This window comes from Salmo trutta, chromosome 6, assembly GCF_901001165.1.
Source record: "Salmo trutta chromosome 6, fSalTru1.1, whole genome shotgun sequence".
NCBI lineage: Eukaryota > Metazoa > Chordata > Actinopteri > Salmoniformes > Salmonidae > Salmo > Salmo trutta.
The window spans coordinates 18,979,744-19,003,221 of record NC_042962.1 but is presented as its reverse complement, the minus strand read 5'-3'; the positions used below and the strand labels follow the sequence as shown (position 1 = coordinate 19,003,221).

The 23,478-nt window shown below is 42.9% G+C and overlaps 1 protein-coding gene across 2 annotated transcripts in view; it reads left to right on the top strand.

Moving 5' to 3' along the window:
* gnal (guanine nucleotide binding protein (G protein), alpha activating activity polypeptide, olfactory type) overlaps nucleotides 1-23,478 on the top strand; it is a 67,246-nt gene that overhangs the window by 31,685 nt on the left and 12,083 nt on the right. For both annotated transcript variants that reach the window (XM_029755591.1, XM_029755592.1), the window contains exons 5-7: nucleotides 1,204-1,301; nucleotides 19,132-19,186; nucleotides 19,401-19,474. In XM_029755591.1, the coding sequence (XP_029611451.1) occupies nucleotides 1,204-1,301; nucleotides 19,132-19,186; nucleotides 19,401-19,474 (227 nt within the window). The remainder of the gene's footprint in view (nucleotides 1-1,203; nucleotides 1,302-19,131; nucleotides 19,187-19,400; nucleotides 19,475-23,478) is intronic.

The following is a 23,478-nucleotide window of genomic DNA, read 5'->3' as shown; positions in this document are numbered from 1 at the left end:
AAAATCCTGGAAAAGTCATGGTGTTGGCATCACCTGCGTATGTGCCAGTGGACTGTTGCCGGGGAGGGGGAGAGAGTTGATGAAACCAATGCTTCATACTCCGGCTGTAAAACCGTCTCTCAAGCTCTCAAAATTGGTTGTTGAGAAATAATGTCACTGTTTTAGCAAATTTTGGGGGTTATTGGGACAAGTGATCTTGTTGGGACAAGTGAATTTCAAAAGTGAATAATCTGTCCTACCTTGTTCGATGGACAAGTAGATAAAAAAAGTTAATGTCAAGCCCTGTTTAGCATTTGAGTTTGTTTTGAGTGTCTGTTGCCATTTGTTTGCTTGTGTTGTGGTTATGTGATGACCCCACCGGGGGACTAATTATTGTATACCAATCTCTCGACTCTCTCTAAGGAACAAGCCTCTTTTTCTCAGAACCTCCCTCTCTCCTCTGTTCGTCTTCCTGCCTCCAATCATCCCTACCTTCTCCCTCCCTCTTTCCTATTGGTATACTTCTGAGGCAGAAGACAGCGAATAGTGTGTTTGTGTTGTGTCCAAAAAAGCGTTTCGGATTTTAGCGCTTGTTTAGCGCTGGTTTGTCCCTAAAAGTTCAGCATTATATTGTCTTGTCTTTCTCGGTTTGGATATTAAAAGTTCATCTTTATACAGTATGTCTCTCTGGCTCTCTAAAAGCCACCGGTATCATGTCAGATTAGCCCTGTCCTCATGATACAAGTTCCCTTCCCAACCTCCTCCACCACACACCTTCTGTCATTACAAACCATAGACTGCTCCTCCACTCACTAGCCCCTCATTGAATTGGTAATTATGGGGATGCTCTTTCTCCGCGAGCGGTATCATTTTACCCCCCTTTTTCTTGTTTTTGTGTTCACGCTGTGAATGGATCAGACGTTTTCCACCTTAGTTTTATTTATTTCATCCCTTACGACCAATCTTTTCACATGGTGCAACACGTGAATAATGTATGATGGAAGACACTTGTGATCATCTAACCTGCTGCTACAGAGGGCACTTACATGAAATGTACTTTAATCTATCATGCAGATATACATGGAACTCAAAGTGATGATAAGTTGGCTCTCTTGTCTCTCTGCTTTGACAGCACAGGTTTCTCCCTGGGCTGTCACGTGTCTCTCCTCCTAACCCTGTCCCTCTCTGTTCTTCCCTCTTTTATTTGAATTCGTGGAAAAACAGGAGTTCTTCGAACATGCCAAGCAGCTCTGGGACGATGAAGGCGTGAAGGCGTGCTTCGAGCGCTCCAACGAGTACCAGCTCATCGACTGCGCACAGTAGTGAGTAACCCCCCCATCCCTCGTGCCCTCCCTTTCTCCCATCTCATCCTTTTTTCTCCATCCATCCCTCCTTGCCTCTTTCATCCTCCATGCCAATCATTCTCCCCCCGTCTTCATCCTATCTCCCCTCTCTCTTGTCCCTGTGGACTCCCCGTCTCTCCACTGACGTTGCATGCAAACTATTAGAATTTTATCAACCAGGAAATGGAGAAGCGATTTCTACATAGTGCAACTTCAATTAAGCCGGTCCAGTTGTGTTACGGGTGAGAATATCCATTGTGTGTTCATGAGTGTTACTCAAGCATCCTCTTTAATGAAAGCTGGGTCCTTACAGATGTAGTAACTTAATTTGAGCTAGTTTTCTTCAGCAGGAAAATAATCCTGTAGCAACAGGAAATGTGGATTATAATTAATGGATCTTTTTGTAGGAGTTGATACATATTTAGTAAGGGAAAGTTCTCCACGTTGATCCAATTAAGATCCTACAGCTGTAGAAGAGTTCTGCAGTTTCCATCCAATCACAGCCCTGGGGTGCTTTCTCAGCCAGTGACGTGTCTCCGTCGACTCTCCTCATGTGTCCTGGGCCCTCACGGCATTCTGATTTGGCCTTTTTAGACCTCACATAAGCACCCAAGTCCTCAGAGGTGCTCCTTAGAGATTCAATGGAGCATGATGTTTTAGGCGTTTGTGTCTGCGTGTGTGTGTGTTGGGGCGCGTGTGTGGAAACAGTACCAGTCAAAAGTTTGGACACACCTACTCATTTCAGGGTTTATCTTTATTTTACTATTTTCTACATTGTAGAATAAAACATCAAAACTATGAAATAACATAGATGGAATCATGTATTAACCAAAAAAGTGTTAAACAAATTAAAATAGATTTTATATTTGAGATTCTTCAAAGTAGCCACCCTTTGCCTTGATGACAGATTTGCACATTCTTGATATTCTCTCAACCAGCTTCATGAGGTAGTCACCTGGAATGCATTTCGATTAACAGGTGTGCCTTGTTAAGTTAATTTGTGGGATTTCTTTCCTTCTCAATATGTTTGAGCCAATCAGTTGTGTTGTGAGAAGATAGCCCTATTTGGTAAAAGACCAAGTCCATATTATGGCAAAAACAGCTCAAATAATTAAAGAGAAACGACAGTCCATCATTACTTTGACTGACCTTCATGTCTTAATCTGGAAAATTTCAAGAACTTTGAAGTGCAGTTGCTAAAACCATCAAGCGCTATGATGAAACTGTTTCTCATGAGGACCGCCACAGGAAAGGAAGACCCAGAGTTACCTCTGCTGCAGAAGATACGTTATTTAGAGTTACCAGCCTCAGAAATTGCAGCCCAAATAAAAGCTTCACAGAGTTGAAGTAGCAGACACATCTCAACATCAACTGTTCAAAGGAGACTGCGTGAATCAGCCTTCACGGTCGAATTGCTACAAAGAAACCACTACAGCATTCTGCAGCGATACGCCATCCCACCTGGTTTGCTCTTAGTGGGACTATCATTTGTTTTTCAACAGGACAATGCCCCAACACACACGCCCATGCTGTGTAAGGGCTATTTGACCAAGAATGAGAGTGATGGAGTGCTGCATCAGATGACCTGGCCTCCATAATCACCCGACCTCAACCCAATTGAGATGGTTTGGGATGAGTTGGACCGCAGAGTGAAGGAAAAGCAGCCAACAAGTGCTCAGCATGTGTGGGAACTCCTTCAAGACTGTTGGAAAAGCATTCCATGTGAAGCTGGTTGAGAGAAGGCTTTGCACACTCTTGGCAATCATCAAGGCAAAGGGTGGCTACCTTTGAATAATCTCAAATATAACATATCTTTTGATTTATTCAAAAAACATTTTGGTTACTACATGATTCCATATGTGTTATTTCATAGTTTTGATGTCTTCACTATTATTTTACAATGTAGAAAATAGTAAAAATAAAGAAAAACCCTTGAATGAGTAGGTGTGTCCAAACTTTTGACTGGTACTATATGTGTATACACTTTTTTGTGTGCACTTCTCAGAACCCGACCCCTTATTTGGTCTTTATTTGACCCTCATTAATAACCATACCATTTCCATAGGCGACGGTACAGCCCATTATGCAGCATACATATTCTAACATATTATGCATGATGTGCTTGAATGAGAAGCACTCCTTTGTTTAGGAAAGCGCTACGGACGCCACTTGGCTTACCGCGGTCTAGTCTCTGTTTGTGCTCCCCTCTTCGCTGTGAAGCAGTGTATTATACCCCTGGCAAATACTGTGACTGTGAAATACACACAAGTTGTCCTCTTCTAATCTCCAGTCATTCTGTACATGGCAGCGGGTTGTGTCGAGTGGAGTGAAATATGTGACGTCAGACCCCCTTGTTGTTCCTCTCCCAGGAAGTCACCCATTATGCTGAGGCTTACTGAAGGCAGACACACACCCATCTGAGTGTTTGCTCTGGCTGAGTGTGTGTGTGAGAGCATGTGTGTCTGTGTGTGCGCACGCACATATCGCTCAATGCCATGACGCACAGTAGCTCCACTGTATCCATGTTCAACTGCTCACTGGCTATCTCGTTTCCATTGACACCTATTGGGCTAGGAGGAGGAAACTGCCATCTGTGAGGGCCCATAACTGATGGTTAGCGCTAAGTTAGCACAAGCTGGCATTTCGACCTCCTGTTCCTGTCCATTTTAGCCGTAGCTAGCATGATAGCATGTTTCTTCTAGTCTGCTCACTTTGTTTAGCTTTAAAGGTAGTTTTAGCAATATCACATCATCATACTGAAGTCAAATCTGGCAAGACTGCCACTATTGGCTGTTTTAAAATCTGTTGTTGATGACTGTAAGCAAGAAGTCGCCCTTCTGTTATGATTGTCATATTGCTGAGTCTTTTTAAGTTGTGATCGTCCAGTGGTAGCTGGTTCAGAACACATTGTATCTAGGCAGCCAGCATAGCCTACCCTCTTCTCTGTGCTGAATTTAGCCTGTGTAGTATCCAGGATGGCTCCATGGTGCTATTCTTAAGTCCTCCAATGACTATGTAAAGCAATGGAAAATGCTCAGTAGTCAGTGTCTGGTAGCACCCCCTTTTCCACTTAGCTTTTTCAGTTAGCCGCTGCTATTTCAGTTAGCCGCTGCTATTTTTCAGTTAGCCGCTGCTTCAGTTAGCCGCTCTCAACCCCAATTTAAACTCTAAATGATTATGGGCAGATAGACAAGTCGGCAGATCCAAGTGCTTGTGTCAAAGAGGAGGCCCATATTGACATTCCACAATCCTATAAGCCAATCAATACCGATTGTACATTTAGACTGTACATAGTGCATCTAGGGTTTTTTTGGGAGGTGGGGGAGATCCGTTTTCTGTTTCATTTAAATTGATTTCAATGTTCTGTTCCGTTGTACAGTTTGGAGCCGTTGGGCTGTGCATTGATGCATCGTTGTGTGCCTTTGAAAAGCCCATAAATGTCATGGAATGGCTAGTTTGTTTCATTCCACTTTGTTTATCCATTGGAGTGTTGTCAGGAGATTGACTCAACTTGTTCTGAAGTGAAGTGTCTTGTTTAGTAACAATCGTGTTACGTATTTACTCTACTTCCTACTATATCAATCCCAAAAAACGGTCCGTTTGTAGGCGTATCACACTGCATTGAAACTACAGTGACCTAAATGCAGTGTACAAAATGACCAAGCAACTGGTATAGGGGGGCAGTCCAACATTTTGACGACTTGCCAACAACTATACCAAAGATTCTTATATTTTTCTAGTTTTCTATATCATTTGTGAGAATACTGTACTGTAGCTTGAATCCTAGCATCTAGACACACTGCCGCTTGTGTACCATTGAGTTTATCCATAAGCTTGCTGTATATTTCAGTAACTGATATCATACAAGTACACAGAGGATCCTCTTCCTCTTACTCTCTGGTAATGTTGGCTTCAGGCTAGTCGATTACTTTATCCTAATATACAAAACTCTGAGATTTAAGCTTGTCGAAATGGACCCCGTCTGGGACTTCAGGTTTTGCATAGAAACAACCTAGTGCAATAGTTACTGTAAGAAAAAGAAATAAGAATTGGCCTATGCAGAATTATTAAGACTTTTGTGCTTTATGACACACTGAATTCCTGACACTCACTGAATGTCTTAACTTTTGTTTTATGCTTTTCAATTTTTATTATGCCCTTTTACTTTTCATTGTAGACATCTTGCATATTCACACTGTTAATTAATGGTGGCAACGATGTACATTCTATGCATGGACTTGGTGGTGTGGGGTGGTCCTGAGGGCTGCATTGCATAACTGGACTTGCTTATGGACTATTGTTGATCTATGGATTGGTGTGAGAGAAGTCTCCATGATAATGTGAAAATGGCATGTGTGTCTGAACCTTGTTTTAAATAAAAACAGAATTTCCACAACAACATGTATACAAATATACACATAGCAACCGTATGTTGTACTCTCAAAGCTACACAGCAACTCCCCTCGAGTATGTCACTGATGCTCAAGTAGTCATGTATTTAATAGCTACCATCGCCACAATAGCAACAACATCGCCACCTCAGCAACAACATCGCCACCTCAAAAACATTAGCGTTAGCACGATAAACGTTAGCGTTAGCCTAGCACGCTAAAGCTGTCTGCGCTAGCTGCATATCCTGGTTTGTGTGCTCTGTGGGCAGTAGGAAGCAGAGGACACTGTTGATGTTGCAGGCTGATAAGGCCTTAATATAGTCCTGTGGGAGCACAATAGGAATCCTGTTCTGACTGGCCTGTTCTGTTCCTAGCTGGGGAGAGCATTGTGCATACACGCTCGCTCGCTCACGCACGCTCTCGCTCGCTGTCTCTTGCTTTCTATCTCTCTCGCTTTCTTTCTGTCCTCTCTCGCTTTCTTTCCGTCCTCTCTCGCTTTCTTTCTGTCCTCTCTCGCTTTCTTTCTGTCCTCTCGCTTTCTTTCTGTCCTCTCGCTTTCTTTCTGTCCTCTCTCGCTTTCTTTCTGTCCTCTCGCTTTCTTTCTGTCCTCTCGCTTTCTTTCTGTCCTCTCTCGCTTTCTTTCTGTCCTCTCTCGCTTTCTTTCTGTCCTCTCTCGCTTTCTTTCTGTCCTCTCGCTTTCTTTCTGTCCTCTCTCGCTTTCTTTCTGTCCTCTCTCGCTTTCTTTCTGTCCTCTCGCTTTCTTTCTGTCCTCTCTCGCTTTCTTTCTGTCCTCTCTCGCTTTCTTTCCGTCCTCTCTCGCTTTCTTTCTGTCCTCTCTCGCTTTCTTTCTGTCCTCTCTCGCTTTCTTTCCGTCCTCTCTCGCTTTCTTTCTGTCCTCTCTCGCTTTCTTTCTGTCCTCTCTCGCTTTCTTTCTGTCCTCTCTCGCTTTCTTTCTGTCCTCTCGCTTTCTTTCTGTCCTCTCGCTTTTTTCTGTCCTCTCGCTTTCTTTCTGTCCTCTCTCGCTTTCTTTCTGTCCTCTCTCGCTTTCTTTCTGTCCTCTCTCGCTTTCTTTCTGTCCTCTCTCGCTTTCTTTCCGTCCTCTCTCGCTTTCTTTCTGTCCTCTCTCGCTCTGTCTCTCGCTCGGTCTCACCTCTCTGGCGCTCGCTCGGTCTCTCCTCTCTCGCTTGGTCTCCTCTCTGCTCGCTCTCTCTCTGTTCTGTCTCTCGCTCTGTCGCTCTCTCTGTCTGTGTGTGTCTCTCTCTCCCAGCTAGCCTAGTTCATCTAGTTGGTCCTATGTGAAGATTGTTTTTCCTTGCCCAAACCAGGTTGGTATAAGACCTTTAGTTGAGTTAAGGTTTCTGTCTCAGCTGTATTTCACCCTTAATTCTGGTAATCCACTGAGTTTGGTATGAACTTTGGCTGAACACATATAGCCTACATTTTACAAAATAAAAATATCAGAACACAGTCTTGAGATTTCAACTTGAGATCAAGTATTGTTTTTGTTGAAGTGGGTGCGATTTGCTTGTTTTCTCAATGAACTCAGGAATATCAGGTTTCCTATGCAAATATTTGCCATACATGGCAGGGCCGGAATAGTCCTAGAATAGTCCCAGTAAGCAAAATTACTTTGAAAAGACGTATTTTACAGACGTTGAAGTTGGGTTCAATTTCCGTTCTGAATTAAAGGTATTTTCCGTATTTTTTAAATACATATTTTCCAGGATGTTGAAAAGGTATCTTTTCCGGATATTAAATAATACGTATTTCCCGGACATTGAAATCAAATACATTTTTGGTTTTGAATGAAAGTTGAAAATAAGTAATTTATAGACGTCTATGATTGGATCAAATCAAGGCTGTTCTAGACCGGACAAAATCTGAACCAAACAAAAACGGACCAAAAACAAATATCCGTGGATGTGGATATCAAGGCCGGTCCTGAGCTGCACCAAAAAAAAGATGTCCGTAAGGCATCGGCCCATGCTTACTGAGGTGTTGCCTGAAATGGAATTTTAGGAATGCCCATATATCTACTGTATGTGGTAAGCCTACCGGTTGTAAAACGACTTCCAGACAGGACCAAAAAAGATGTTGGCTCATGCTTACTGGGGTGTAGCCTACAATGTCGAACCGCAATATCATTTTATGAATGCCCATCCATGTGGTCGGCCCACCGTTTTTAAAAAAGGCCATTGAATTCGCTTTATTAATCCTGATTCCTGTGACTAATCAATTTGGCTAAATAAACTCTGAATATCATCTACCTAACTTTATCAGGAGTTATCGCGAGCATATTTGCAATGTGTTTACACAGCGGGAAATGCAAGAGTATTTTCTTTTTCACTATGATCAGCTTGTCAAAAAATTTACAGATACAAACTTGAAACCACTGATCATGACAATGAGGTGAAACTTCTGGACAATAGTTGATTGTCCATTCAACTTTGACCTGTCCTGTTTTTAGGATATGTTTGTTAACATGACAGCACATTTTTTATTTGATTGAGCGCCATTAAGGTTAGCCTATTTGATCAGAGAAACCTGCATGATGTAAAAAGTGTAATTCATACATTGTATCTCCAGCCTGTAGGCTACAGAAAAGGTCACATACTCTTTCTACCATATCCTAGATCTGCCACATCATTTATGTTTGATCATCTTTTTTGATGGAACGTTGGTGGAGCGCTGCAGAGATCCCGAGTGGCGCAGCATCTCAGTGCTAGAGGCGTCACTACAGACCCTGGTTCGATTCCAGGCTGTATCACAACCGGCCGTGATTGGGAGTCCCATATGGCGGCGCGCAATTGGCCCAGTGTCGCCCGGGTTAGGGTTTGGCCGGGGGTAGGCTATCATTGTAAATAAAAATGTATTCTTAACTGACTTGCCTAGTTAAATAAAGGTTAAATAAAAAAAAGATGCATCTCTCCAACAGCACCCTGTAGAGACGCGCTGGGAATAGACAAGCTAAATAATTTCCCCCCTGCCTTTGACAAAGTGGGCACTGCTTATCAAAGGGCGGCATCAACGCTCACCTAAAAAGCCCACATGCCACTGGTTGAGAGAAATTGTCATTGGCAGAATTTTGTGAGGTTTGAGGTGCATCTTGGTCAGTAAAGCTCAGAAAATGCCGCCCTTGTCAATCTGCCGCCATAGACGGCCGCCTAATCCTGCCTAATGAGCGGGCCAGCCGTGATACAAGGGCTCCCTAGCATGTGCAATGCAGCCCAATTACTCAGTACAGTTGAATTCAATCACACTATGGCATTGTCCTACCATACTGTTCATGTGGTTCTGCCGTTGCACTGGACTTCTTCCAGATTATACAAAGAGGTGGCACTCACACAAGTGTGTAGCCTACACACCGGAGGTCCTCTGTACAGTAGCTCGTTTGGTAGAGCATGGCACTTGCAATGCCAGGATAGTGGGTTCGATTCCCGGGACCACCCATACGCAAAAAGTGTATGTACACATGACTGTAAGTCACTTTTGATAAAAGCATCTGCTACATGGCATATTATATTATTGCACAGTGCCCTTATACTGCCTGACTTGTTTTAAAGACCATTGAGTTGCAGTAGTTATTTTTAATTCTGATTGGACCATGGTGCTTGCAACAGCAGGGTGGTACTGACTCCTGCAATAGGCCACATACTGGATATACAGTTAAATACATCAAAATGACCATATATCATGACAAACTGTTCCCACCCCTCTTGTTGTTGGAGAGAATTTTGCAGTTTTAAAGCTCATTTTCTTGCAATTCTATACATTTTACCATGTCTAATGTGTATTAATGTGAAATTTGAGTAACAAAAAAATGTATATGGATTTAATATTTGTCCAATTATTGGGTATGTGCTCAACCCATAAGCATCAGAAATTGTCCTTATTTAGCATATCAAAATGCTGATATGGACCTCAGGCAAGAGCATATGCATTGTATGTGCTGAGAAAATATACTATGTAGGCTGAGTGTGTGTCATTCCTCATATAGGCCTATCTGGACATTGTATGTTCTCTATCTCAGGATATCTAATGAGTCAATATCCAGCCATGCCATGTATGATATCCAGAGGCAATCCAAAAATGATTTGTGAATAATAAATATGGATTTTATTTTTGACAAATTATTGAGTATGTGCTGAAAACTCCGAAATTATCCTTATTTTCAGCATGTCGAAAATCCTATCAAGATCCGGATATGGACCTCAGCCAAGAGAAGCATATCTGAAATCAAAATAGCTTCATATCTTGAATGTGCTGAGAAAACACATATGTGATGTATACAGTCAGTTTTTGTCAACGTGAAGAGAGAAAATAGGATGTCACATATCTCAGGATATTGAATGAGCCCATATCCAGCCATAGGAAATGTCCATGTGTAATATTCTGAGTAATCCCAATATCATACAGTGCCTTCAGAAAGTATTCAAACCCCTTGACTTATTCAACATTTTGTTTTGTTACAGCCTGAATTCAAAATTGATTAAATATATGTTTTGTTGTTGACATCTACACACAAATACCCCGTACTGACAGTGAAAACATGTTTTTAGACATTTTTGCAACTATGTTTTAATATGAAATACAGAAATATTTAATTTACAAGTATTCACATCCTTGAGTCAATACATGTTAGAATCACCAGCAGCAGCAATTTCAGCTGTGAGTCTTTCTGGGTAAGTCTGTAAGAGCTTTGCACACCTGGATTGCACAGTATTTGCACAATACTATTTTCAAAATTGGTTGAGCATTGTTAGACAGCCATTTTTTAGGTCTTACCATAGCTTTTCAAGCAGATTGAGTCAAACTGTAACTCGGCTACTCAGGAAAATTCACTGTCTTCTTGGTAAGCAACTCCAGTGTAGATTTGGCCTTGTGTTTTAGGTTATTGTCCTGCTGAAAGGTGAATTAATCTCCCAGTGTCAAGTGGAAAGCTGAACCAGGTTTTCCTCTAGGATTTTGCCTGTGCTTAGCCCCATTCCGTTTCTTTTTTTATCCTTAACTCCCCAGTCCTTAACGATTACAAGCATACCCATAACATGATGCAGCCACCACTATGCTTGAAAATATGGAGAGTGGTACTCTGTAATGTGTTGTATTGGATTTGCACCAAACATAACACTTTGTATTCTGGACAAAAAGTGAATTGCTTTGCCACATTTTTTGCAGTATTACTTTAGTGCCTTGTTGCAAACAGGATGCATGTTTAGGAATATTTTTCATTACAGGATTCCTTCTTTTCACTCTGTCAATTCGTTAGTATTGTGGAGTAACTACAATGTTGTTGATCCATCCTCAGTTTAATTGCTGTGATTGGAGAAAACTATGTAATTGTTTTAAAGTCACCATTGGCCTCATGGTGAAATCCCTGAGTAGTTTCCTCCCTCTCCGGCAACTGAGTTAGGAAGGACACCTGTATCTTTGTAATGACTGGGTGTATTGACACACCATCCAAAGTGTAATTAATAACTTCACTATGCTCAAAGGGATATTCAATGGCAGGTTTTTTTTTTTTTTTTCATCTACCAGTAGGTGCCTTTCTTTGCAAAGCATTGGAAAACCATCCTATGACAGTTTAGTACAGCTTAGAACTACAGATGTTACTCCAGCACGATACAAGCTACAGGTGTAAGACCTTAATTTGACCAATATTGTCATAGCAAAATAATCCTGCAGCAACAGGATTTTAACATTTAGTTCATAATGTTGCTTGATCAGTGGTTAGGATATTAGCTGGCCAAAAGTAGGCTACATGAAAAGTGCAATACTGTTAGTGTGGGTTTTCAGTGATTTTATGTTAATCACGATGCTCATCTGCACTTCTTGCAGTGCAGGAAAATTCTCAGCAACAAAAGTGATCAAATTAAGATCCTATACCTGTAGTTTGGTTGATTGGTACTTTGACACATTAGTGGTGTGTGATTGGTTGTGCTTAGCAGCAGAGGAACATATCACCATAAGGACAGACTAGGGGCTTGATTCAATCAGATCAGCTTTAGCCAACATGCACATAGCGGTGGTTTTGGAGGTGTCTGAGGAGGAACTGAGTTAGAGCTGAGAAATCCACAAGTGGCTCCCGGCATTATACCTAAAGCGGAAATTGCCATTGGCTATACGCAGTCGCATTAACAGAAATCCCATGCAGCGTTCTTTACAAGTTTGAACACTGGAATGTGAGATGTAAACTATACCTTGATTAGGATGATAGAAATTCTCATTATTTTGTTGAATTCATTTTACATTTGAGCATAATTATTTCTACAGTACGCTTTCTCGTTCTGAACTTCTAACGCAAGTGGGGCGGGTGTGGCTGTGGCAATGATCAGGAGTAGCTGCTCTCTGATTTGTCGGCTCCAACACCACCTCCGACACAGCCAAAACATCCGCTATGCGGGTGTCTGCTATCGCTGGTGAAAGCTTGATCTGATTGAATCTAGGCCTAGGTAATGCCTCCTGTTTCAAAGCAGCTATGTTAAATGAGGTCAAGTAGAGCACCTCCCTATAGCGCTAGCTAGCACAAGGTACAGAGGCACAGGCAGCAGGGTGTCTGCATCTAGAGTGTGTTTGTGTGCGTGTTTCTGTGTCAGTCTGTACGTGTGCGTGCCCCAGCCCACGAGTACAGAGAGAAGACTGGAGAGAGGGGGAGAGCGAAAAAGAGGGAGATCTTAAGGAAGGAAGGAAGAGAAGGGCAGAGCAGTCGGCAGCAGCGCTGCATTTTAGGCCCCAGCCAGCGCCTGTGGACTTCTGTACAATGCTCCTGTCCTCCCTCATCCCCTTCTCCCCTCTTCTCCACGGGGTCTCTCCTCCCCCTTCCACAGAGCTTATGTAAACGAGCCGTGGAGCCGGGGCAAGCTGGAGCTATTTTTAGCCACTCACTGCTGCCGAGCACAAACTGGCTACAGGGTCACATGGCTGCATGGCCAAATCAAAGAGAGAACCCCTCCAATAGGCTCTAAACAAAGGAAGGTCAGCCACAGAAGGAGAGAGAGCGAGAGGAGGGAGGGAGGGACTATGCCACCGAGGTGGTCTGCACACATACTAGATAGTATTCCATGGTGTTTGGGCAGATTAACACACACAGACTGTACTACTTACACACATGAGGTGGTCTGCAGTGCACACACTAGCATAAACACACACACACCTACACTCAGACCGAGAGACGTGCACATAGCTTGGCTTGTGCACTCACACAGTCCTGCCAAACACTCCAACCCTACGGTTCACGGAACCAGCTTCTGTTCACGGGCAGAAGGCCTTGAGAGGATCTCATTGTGACACCATCTCTGATTATAGCAGCACAGGCACACGCACATTTGTGATGGTAGTGGAGAGGGATCGGTAGGCCTTTGAGGTGTGTGTGCTCACAGCCTGCTCATCCTTGTGTGAAGCCTCATCAGTGATAGGGAGCCCCCAGTGCCTTCCACCCCCTCCTCTGTCACTCAGGAGTGCGACAAACTGGGGGGGGGGGGGGGGGTGTGCGTGCGTGAGTGCGTGTGCGCGTGTGAAGGAGACGTGAAAGCTAGCTGTTTTAGGGAAGTGGAGGGGACGGCCCCACACAGACTACATACACAGAGCATTTGCTATAGTCATGTAGCACAGGCAAACACACACACACACACCTACTGCATGCTCAGAAGATATGCTGCGTTTTAGGATTATATACATATATATTAGACTCTGGTTTGACTAATGTGTACGGCAACTTCTGTATATAGGCCCCAAATGGCAACTATACTATATAGCTTCTTTTCACTCTGTCAATTCTTTAGTATTGTGGTGTAACTACAATGTTGTTGATCCATCCTCAGTTTTCTCAAATCACAGCAATTAAACTATGTAATTGTTTTAAAGTCACCATTGGCCTCATGATGAAATCCCTGAGCGTTTTCCTCCCTCTCCGGCAACTGAGTTAGGAAGGACACCTGTATCATTGTAATGACTGGGTGTATTGACACACCATCCAAAGTGTAATTAATAACTTCACCATGCTCAAAGGGATATTCAATGTCAGGTTTTTTTTTACCCTTCTACCAATAGGTGCCCTTCTTTGCAAGGCATTGGAAAACCTCCCTGGTCTTTTTGGTTGAATCTGTGTTTGAAATTCACTGCTGGTAATTCATCTAAAATGGAGGATAGAGTAGGCCCGTCCTTCTCTACCACTTGGTCCTCGTCAGTTCATTCCTTCTCTAGTTTACCTTCATCATTCCCTACATATCTTTTGGTCATTGTTTGTCCATGTGCAGATGTTTGTAGCCAGATAAAATCTGAAGACCGTGTGTGTGATGTACACTGTGATTCTTTGGCTAGTTTATGACTTCTCTCCCCAGTCAGCTAGGCCCAGCTGTTATGGCTTCTTTTCTCATATTGTTGGACTGAATTTTGACATACTTGCATTCCTCCCGAGGTGGAGTATGAGAGTGTGGTGCAGGGCAAGAGATGTGTGTGTACTCGCGAGTGTGTCTTTGTTTACATTTTATTCTAATCTAGGCTATTGTAGACGTGTGGGTTTGTTTGTGATTGTTTCATTGCCTATGGTTGTGTGTGAGTGAGTGAGCGCAAGCCAGCTAAGGAAGAGGAGGAGCGCTCTCTATCGACCCAGCTGACAGAGGTTGCCACGGCAACCCAGCTGCAGCTCAACGCAGGCACGGTCAGTCACTAAAGGAGGTGCTCTGGCTTCACCCATCTCAGTCAGAGGGGGTGCCACCCAGAGGCCACTAGAGGAATAACACAAACAGAGCCTAGCCGTCTGCTGGGTTCGGTCAGTTAAGAGTCAAGAAGCTGGCCCTGTTCCTTTAGGATAAATCAAACATCCTATCACGGCTCTGCTTCTATTTCCGTCCCTGTTTTATTTATGGAAGTTAGTGATTGGACCAACTGTAGAGATACAGACCTCTCTCTCCTTCTCTCTCGCTTTTTTTCTCTCTCTCCATGAGCAGTTTCTCAAAAGTGTGTCCATAAATCTAGTCGTTTGTGTGTGTGTGTGTGTGTGTGTGTGTGTGTGTGTGTGTGTGTGTGTGTGTGTGTGTGTGTGTGTGTGTGTGTGTGTGTGTGTCAAACTGGTGGGGCCTGCGCAGTGTATGTGCTGAGCTGTACTTACCTAAATAGAATAATATGTTTTATAACATTAATGTGCAGTGCACAAATGATCCTTTAAACTACTAATACTTTTTATTTTACCATTTGTTTTGGGGGGGGTAGTCAGCTTTAAAATTGCTGATAAATTGTGGTTTCTATCAATGTAATTGTCTGCATTTCCAATCCCATATATATCCCTTTTTTTATGTTTTCTTTCTTTATTATTTTCCCCTAATCCTACCACTCCTCCCTTAATTTGGAGTAAACTAATGGACAGCAACACTTAGGCTTCTACTTCCAGCTTATACATACTATATACATTTTACAGACACAGTACCAATTACACTAGTAATCCATTTTTTTGGCCCACCCTTCAGCTACCCTCAACCCCTCCCATCTATCTCTGAAAACCATCCAGAGATGATTTCTATTTGCCATATATTTTTTCAAATGTTCTGTGATGTTTCACAAAATTAATGTTCTAAACCTTTCTATTCTCATAGTTTCTACAGATTGTAAATTAAAGATGACCATTTTTACTAAGAGTATTATTATATTAGTGATCAAATGACTATGGCTTTTCAAGTCACCCAGCTGTGGTATTTGCAGAGTTAGCTTTAGGTAATTGTTGTGTTGCATCCCCTATATACATAACGTCCTATTGGCTACAATCATTTTTTTTATAATTGAAATTGAAAAACGTATTTGTGTATCAGTTCATAAACCATGTGCGACGGAATCGGCACATCGCAAATCTCTTTCAAACTATTTTGCAACTTGTATGGCGTAGCTGTCATTTTTCTGGTCTTTATATGGAACTGGTATGCTTTTTTATTTATCACAACATAAACATTTGACCTATTTTAGTCTTTAATGCAGGGCTGACAAGTTCATTAGCTTCTCCCACTTCTACTTTCCTCCTCCATTTTTAGCTGCATGCCGTGACAACTCCAACAGTCTTATTTATAATATAATTGACAAAGATTTTACAGTAAAAAAATATAATATCTAAAAATAATGTTTGATAAAAAAACGGAGTATATTTGAGTTTAACCATAATAATTGTTGTAATATTTATTTCGTCTTTTCTGGTGGATTAAACTGAAATTGCAACCAGCTTTTCTATGGCTTGTTTTAAAAATAGCTATATTTTGGAGATTATTTAATTGTCAAATTAAGTGAGAGGTTGTAATCTGAATGAAGGGAAAGAGGCTATTTTTGAACACTAGGTGAGCCATTCTTACTAATCTGCTGGAGAACCAGTTCGGATTAAAGTTTAACTTTTGCATGACTGAAGATTTTAGTGAGAGGTTTAATGCTTTAATATTTAAATATTTTTGCCCTCCGAATTCATATGCATTATATAAATAGGGCGTTTTAATTTTGTCAGGTTTGCCGTTCCAAATAAAGTGGAATATTTTTTGATCATATAATTTTAAAAAGTTGTTCTGTGTAGGCAGGTCCATAAGTAAATGAGGAAACTGGGATATGACTAAAGAATTAAACAGGGTGATTTTTCCACATAGACAGATATTTACCTTTCCATGGTAGCAAGATCAACTACTACTACTAGTTTGATGGTTTTCGCCATCAATTGTCCCATGAACATTTTCCCTAGCATAGAGCTACTTATCGTAATGAACAATATCAGCAAAATGCATGCGATAAGTGATGGTCCGTGTCGAAAATGTTCAGTTTATTGTCCCAGCTCTAATGTGTGTGTGTGTGTGTGTGTGTGTGTGTGTGTGTGTGTGTGTGTGTGTGTGTGTGTTTTTATATGCCCGCTCGGGGCTTGTATAATCTGTCTTTTTCGGAGCGGATCCATTCCCAGGGATATTTTTAGCCCCAGCTCCCCTGCAGCTGGGTGGGTGTGTGTGTGTGTCTCTGTCTGTGTGGTATCTGTTAGGATGCAAAATGGCCCCGTCTTTCCTCGTATAAACTCTCCATTGCCAGGGAGAACGAGAGCTCCTACCATAGCTTCTAGTAGCACTAAGAATCCTAACATCAATCTAGTCAACTAAATCTTCATGTTCTTCCCTCATTTCCCCCCTAGACATCAATGGCAACCTATTCCCTATATAGCGCACTACTTTTGACCAGAGCCCATATAGGTCAAACATGCACACTATATGAATATCATTTCAGACTAGCATTAATTTGGACCGGAGCTGGGCTTTGGTGAAAAGTAGTACACTTTATAGGGAATAGGGTTTCATTTCAGACACAGACCTGGATGGAGATAGAGTTCGTAATGTTAAATGACTGCTGCTACCAGGAATATAGGAGTTGTGTAAATTCCTGTCGTTTTCTGGCAGAGCCAGAGATAAGCAGGCCAGACTCACACACATAAACACCCAGCAGCTATTCAGACATGTAACACTAGAACCAGACAGAGCTATTTTAGTATACTGCTCTGGTGTGTAACTGAGAACGTGTGTGTGTGTGTGGGGGGGGGGGGCTCAGTTGGTAGAGCATGGTGCTTGCAATGCCAGGGTTGTGGGTTCGATTCCCACTGGGGACCAGTACGCAAAAAGTATGAAAATGTATGAACTCACTACTCTAAGTTGCTCTGGATAATAGCATCTACTAAATGACAGAAAGTACAAATATGACATTTCAGCATCCTAGTTTTCCTAGTGTGAAATGGGTTCAAACTCATCAAGCTTGCATGTTTGCCTTTATACTATAACTTGTGGCGTAAAATACAGCCATTTTCTTCAATTTATTAATAGAAGTAGAAAAGACTACAGTATAGGCCGTCCAGATCCATTGGGAATATATATATATTTCTCTGCCTGTTATTTGGAACTGTCAGGTTCCTCTGATAAAGCCATTCCCTGTACGTTGTGTTGTTGTTTTGGTGACTGACCAGATTTTCACATTAACCACAACAGCCACTCAAAATGTGGAAACTATTGATCCCATCTTTCCATTCAACCAATTAATAGCATCAGTGCAGTAGATCTAGGCTATGGACAAGTCTGAGTCAAAAAAGCAGGGCAGCATTGGTCTGTTAGTGGATTAACAGGTCAACCTTGCATTTAATAGCGGAGTGTTGGTAGCAGGGGATGGTGGGGGCGGGTCACTGCAGTCATGGATAATTAATGATGAAACTTGGCTGTGTTGCTGTAGTGTTTACAGGCCCAAACTTCAGAGCAGGGCACCTTTTTTTTGTTTCAGTGTTTTTTGTGTAAACAATCTGGCACTTGTATCAAAGGTTTGTTAACACTTTATTAACTATGGTACTTGCTAAAGAATTCTATTGGTAACTGCCTTGTACCAAATGATGCCGACTGGTGCTAGTTTGAATAATTCCAATATAAACCAAAAGGTAAAGGTTATTACCTTTTATATCATACGCTGTACATTCTGAATCTCAGTAACTACCTGGTTCTTTATTTACTGTAAAATAAAGGTTTTAGTGGATCCAACTCTCTATGAACAGTGACTGGTTAAATAGACTTTAGAATTGACCTGATTGGCCCTTTTCTAGGTACTTAGAGATGAGGACTGAGACAGTCGGACTTCCCTAAGGCTCATAGTGTGATCATTGTCATCACACACAGACCTACATATCAGTCAGTTCCTAGAACTGAATTCTTAGGTAAAAACACAATGTCAAATAAACCTGTACAGAACTGCTCTGTGTTGTCGTTGCTTCCTAGAATACAATAGAACAGAATAGAACGGAACAGAACAGAATAGGGATTTGTAGTGTGGTATCTGCTGGTTTAGACTAGTGACAGTGCTGGTGATATCACCATGCTGTTCAGTGGTTACAGGCTGCCGTGTGTGTGTGTCTTTTCCCCCCGTCTCTTCTACCGCAGGGACACACACACACACACACACACACCCAGGGAACATACAGCTCATGCACAGTGCACACCAGAGCGAGAGGCTCTCGTCTAGCTCTGGCAGGAACTAATTGCGGTCTTATGTAATGGGACAGGAAAAGGGGGACATAAATAGGCGGGGGATGTGCTCTGATGCCCTCTGCTGGGGAAGGATGGTACAGTGCTGGGATCAGCCCTACAGTAGTATTATAGTCCGTTGTCATAGGGATATAGCTATCTAGTGAGGTGAAACATTCAAAAGGCTACAGATAGATATGCAGTGGATAGAATGGACCCCATTCTATATCTTACAATATAGCACTGCTCTATGTGATGAGATATTCTGGATATGATTGTTCTATGCTAGTGCCTGCATTAGTTTCTTTTCTTAGTTTAAATGTGTAGAGTCAGATCTTAAGCTGTATCTACTGTAATGACAGTGATATTTACTGTTCTTAAGATCCAGGGCAGTGTCGTATAATGATGTTTTGTGTTTTGCAGCTTCTTGGACAGAATTGAGTCGGTGAGGTCGAATGACTACACACCAACAGATCAGGTAAGATGACTTTTCAACACTCTAGCGCATGGCTAAATAGTGATAAAATGACATGCCAAATGTTACCAACCATAGCTGTAACTGTATTGCTTAATCAATAAGCACTGCGTAGGAAAACATACACTTTTAGTCTCTCCGTCTCTCTACCTCTCTTTTCTACTCATTCCTTTAGTGCATATCTTCATCTCTGTGCTCCTCTTGTTTTAAACCCCAGGACTTGCTTCGCTGCCGAGTTCTGACTTCAGGGATTTTCGAAACAAGATTTCAAGTCGACAAAGTGAACTTTCAGTAAGTGTCCCCTTCATTGTGATGTTGTCTGTTGTATTAACTGTATGAAGTCACAGTGTACTGTACATGGCCATTGTTGTTTCATATTATAATGGAAATGTCCCCACCTTTTGGTCCCTTAGGGTCGTTTTTCATTTCAGTTTGTTACGAACCGGCTCGTATTCCGTAACAAAGAGAGAGACAACGCAGAGATAAAGAACTAACAAAAATATATTTAAAAAAGTAAACTATATACAAATAACAATTTTGTGTGTGTGTAGTGTAAGTGAGTGGATGACTGCATAGATGGTGATATGAGGGGTGTTGAGAGGTGCAAAAAACAAATAAACACAAAGAAGCCCCAAAATGCCAAAAACAACAGCGTGTCTGCGTGGAGAGAGTCTCCTCAATGTATGGGGGGAAAGGTGTATTTATCCCCGGGACAGACCCGAACCCAGGTAAAAACAAACAAAATACTACCCTGGTAAACGCTACCTACTGCCCCAGCCAACCTCAGCCTCCCAATACCTCAGCAACCTTTGTGCACAGGAAGCAACCTTTAAGAGGAAAGAAAAAAATGAGGACAGCAGCGAACAGAAGACAGGCACAACAGGACAACACAAAATAAACAGTGGCCGGTCACGTGGACGACACGCATACACTCGGGGACAACGAGTATGAGAACGCGTGTCCACCGATCAATAGGACCAGACGCGTTCAGGAACAGGGCGCACGAGAGAATGTGTCAGCAACGACATTATCAGACCCCCTGATGTGCTGCACATCGAGATGGAATGCCTGTAAAAAGAAACGTCATCGCATTATCCTCTGGTTAGGACACATCATAGACCTCAAGAAGGTGAGAGGGTTATGGTCAATGTAGACCACAATAGGTACTACACCCGACCTACACCTCGAAGTGTTGTAGCGCCCATATGAGGGCTAGCGCTTCTTTTTCCACCACGGAGTAGTTGAACTGATAACGATTAAACTTCTTGGAAATTAACTAACAGGCCTCTCAACACCAGACACATCTGCTTGCAGAAAAACTCCACCTGCCCCCACGTGACTTACATCCACCTGCAAGGTAAATGACAAATCCACACGAGGAGCAGCCAGCACCGGAGTTGAGGTAAGTAACCTCTGCATCTTCAAAAGCCTGTTGACAGAGAGGAGACCTGACGTAAACCGCCATAGCTTTCAGAAAATCTGTCAGGGGAGCAACTACGGTAGAGAAGTTCCTACAAAATCTACGGTAATAACCTATCATTCCCAAGAAACGCATCAGTTCCTTTTTAGTGGTTGGCGGTGGAAAAGCATCAATAGCTACCACTTTAGCCCAAACAGGACACACTTCACCCTGCCCAACCAAGGTACAAACTCACACTTTGCCAGATTGAGGGAATCCGCAGCCAGGCGGTCGAACAAGGCTTGAATACAGGCCAGATGCTCCTCCCAAATATCTGCATAAACCACTACATCGTCCAGATAAACAGCGCACCCGACTAGACCGAAGACAACCCTATTCATAAGGCACTGAAAAGTGGCAGGTGCATTACGCAGGCCGAAACTCATAACCAAATACGTGTACAGACCTGAAGGTGTAACAAAGGCAGAGCATTCACATGCCCTATGCGTCAGTGGCACCAGCCAATAGCCCTTTAATAGGTCAAAATTGCTCACAAACCTCGCTGCTCCGACCTGATCAACGCTTAGTGACACTGTTTACCTTATGGTAGTCCGTGCAAATCTGTTTGTCCCATCCGGTTTACTGACCAAGATACAGGGAGAAGCCCAGCTGGAGAAAGAAGGCTCTGCAATTTCATTCTCAATTTCATTTCAGTCAGCATCCCCAACGTCAATATCGTGTTCTGTTACGTTTGTACATGTTGGTGTATCAGAAAACAAAACTGGAAAACTCAGACTGACCAAATCGTCTCGCCTATCAGCAGGTAGATGAGCAAGAAGGCTATCCAAAACATCTAGTGACGCTGTATTTTTTTGTATCTACCCTGCCGTACACAATAGTCAGGACCAAGGATATCCTCCTCACCATGCACGGACATAGCATGACAAAGAGAAGGACCCAGCAGTGTAACAGTACTGGCCAAAAGAACAGGTTTACCGTCCTCTGTGGACTCCCACTCTTCGTCCCCAGAGGAACGTGTGTAGTAGGGTTTTAGCAGATTGACATGGCACAGATGGTGCTTTTTTTCCTCCGTTCCCGGAGAGGCAACTAGATAGTTTTGCTCAGTGCACTGGCGCACAACCGTATATGGACCTTAAAGTTGGCTTGAAAAGGAGAACCAACAATTGGCAGCAGAGCAAGAACCTGGTCACCTGGACTAAAGTGACGAGGCTCAGCTCGCCGATCAAATATTCCTTTCATCCTCCCCTGTGAAGATGACAGCTTCTCTTTGGCCATCTCACCATACAGGCGGCGCCGGAAATCACACACAAGATAACAGGGACTGCGGTGGCTTAGGAGACTTCCATTCATCCTGGAGCACTGCTAGAAGCCCACGTACACTATGTCCAAACACTAGGTCATTTGGACTGAAACCTGTGCTCTCCTGTGAAACCTCCCTGGCGGCTAACGGTAACCATGGCAACCCCTCCTCCCAATCCTTATCCATCTCCGTACAATAAGCTCTCAACAAAGACGTGTTTGATGGAAACGTTCCAGCACTCTTTGACTCTGCGCGGGATAGGCACTAGACACATTGTGTTTTAATATGGAGCTGTTGGAGAACCTGACCAAACATATTAGAAGTGAAATTAGAACCTTGGTCACTCTGAATAACCTTATGGATTCCAAACAGCGAGAAACTGAGTCAAAGCTTTTAGCGCAGACTTAGTTGTGATAGACCGGAGAGGATAGGCAGCAGGAAACCTAGTGGTCTGACACATCACAGTGAACAGGTAACTACCCTTCTTAGAGCGAGGCAGAGGGCCAACACAGTCAACAATCAGATACTCAAAAGGTTGGCTGAGTACAGGAATAGGAAACAGCAGTACCGGCTTGATTAGGTTTACCCATTAATTGACAGGTTATGAACGCAGAAACATCCCTCTTTAACCTTGGCCAAAAGAAATGTCTCAGTATGCGATTGTAGGTTTTCCTCACGCCCAGATGTCCAGCAACATTGTCGTGGGAAGTTTTCAGCACCAACTCACACAACTTAACTGGGTCAACAATATGACTAATAGCCTCCCCCACAAAACAACTACTATGAGGTACCCACTTTCTCATCAGGACATCATCCTGGAGAAAATAGCCTTGGGCGACATCGCCAAACTGTTCCACAAGCACAATTTGGTCACGCAACTCTTCTAATGTGGGGTCAGACCGTTGCTCCTTGATTAGATTGGAGTGGGCCACAGATAATAGGATCACAGGTAAAGTAGTGACAGATTTCTTTGTAACATCGTTAGCCAGCTCAGTGACCAGGTCGCCACGGCTCATGGACCGCGTCACCACGTAAGCAGAGAACGCATCTGGCGAAACTCTGCGCGCTCTCATCGGGAAACCCTACAAACGACGACTTAGCGGAAACCACTAGAGATGGAGACTCGACAGGCCATACATGCTCACCAGCGAAGTTATTCCCAAGGATAACGTTGATACCCTCAATAGGCAACGAATCCTGCACGCCTACAACAACCTCACCTTTCACCATTTCAGAATCCAACATCAGTTTATGTAATAGAACTGACAGTGTTCAACCCGATTCCCCTTACTGATTCAGGGAATAGTGTTTTAGTCTCAGCAGAGAAGGGTAACAGACTCTAACACAATCGACTTAGAAGCACCTGTGTCCCTCAGGATCTTCACTGGCACTAAGTCGTTACTTCCTAACAGAGACACAAAACCCTCCGTAATGAACGGTAAGTAATCTGGGTCAATTGGGACTTTCACATGCCCCTGGGCATGAGACGGAGTGAACTGATGCGGGACCGGCGCTGCAAACACCGTAGGCTTTGGTTTAACTTTAGCGTGAGTAATGCATTTACCCTTAGACTTG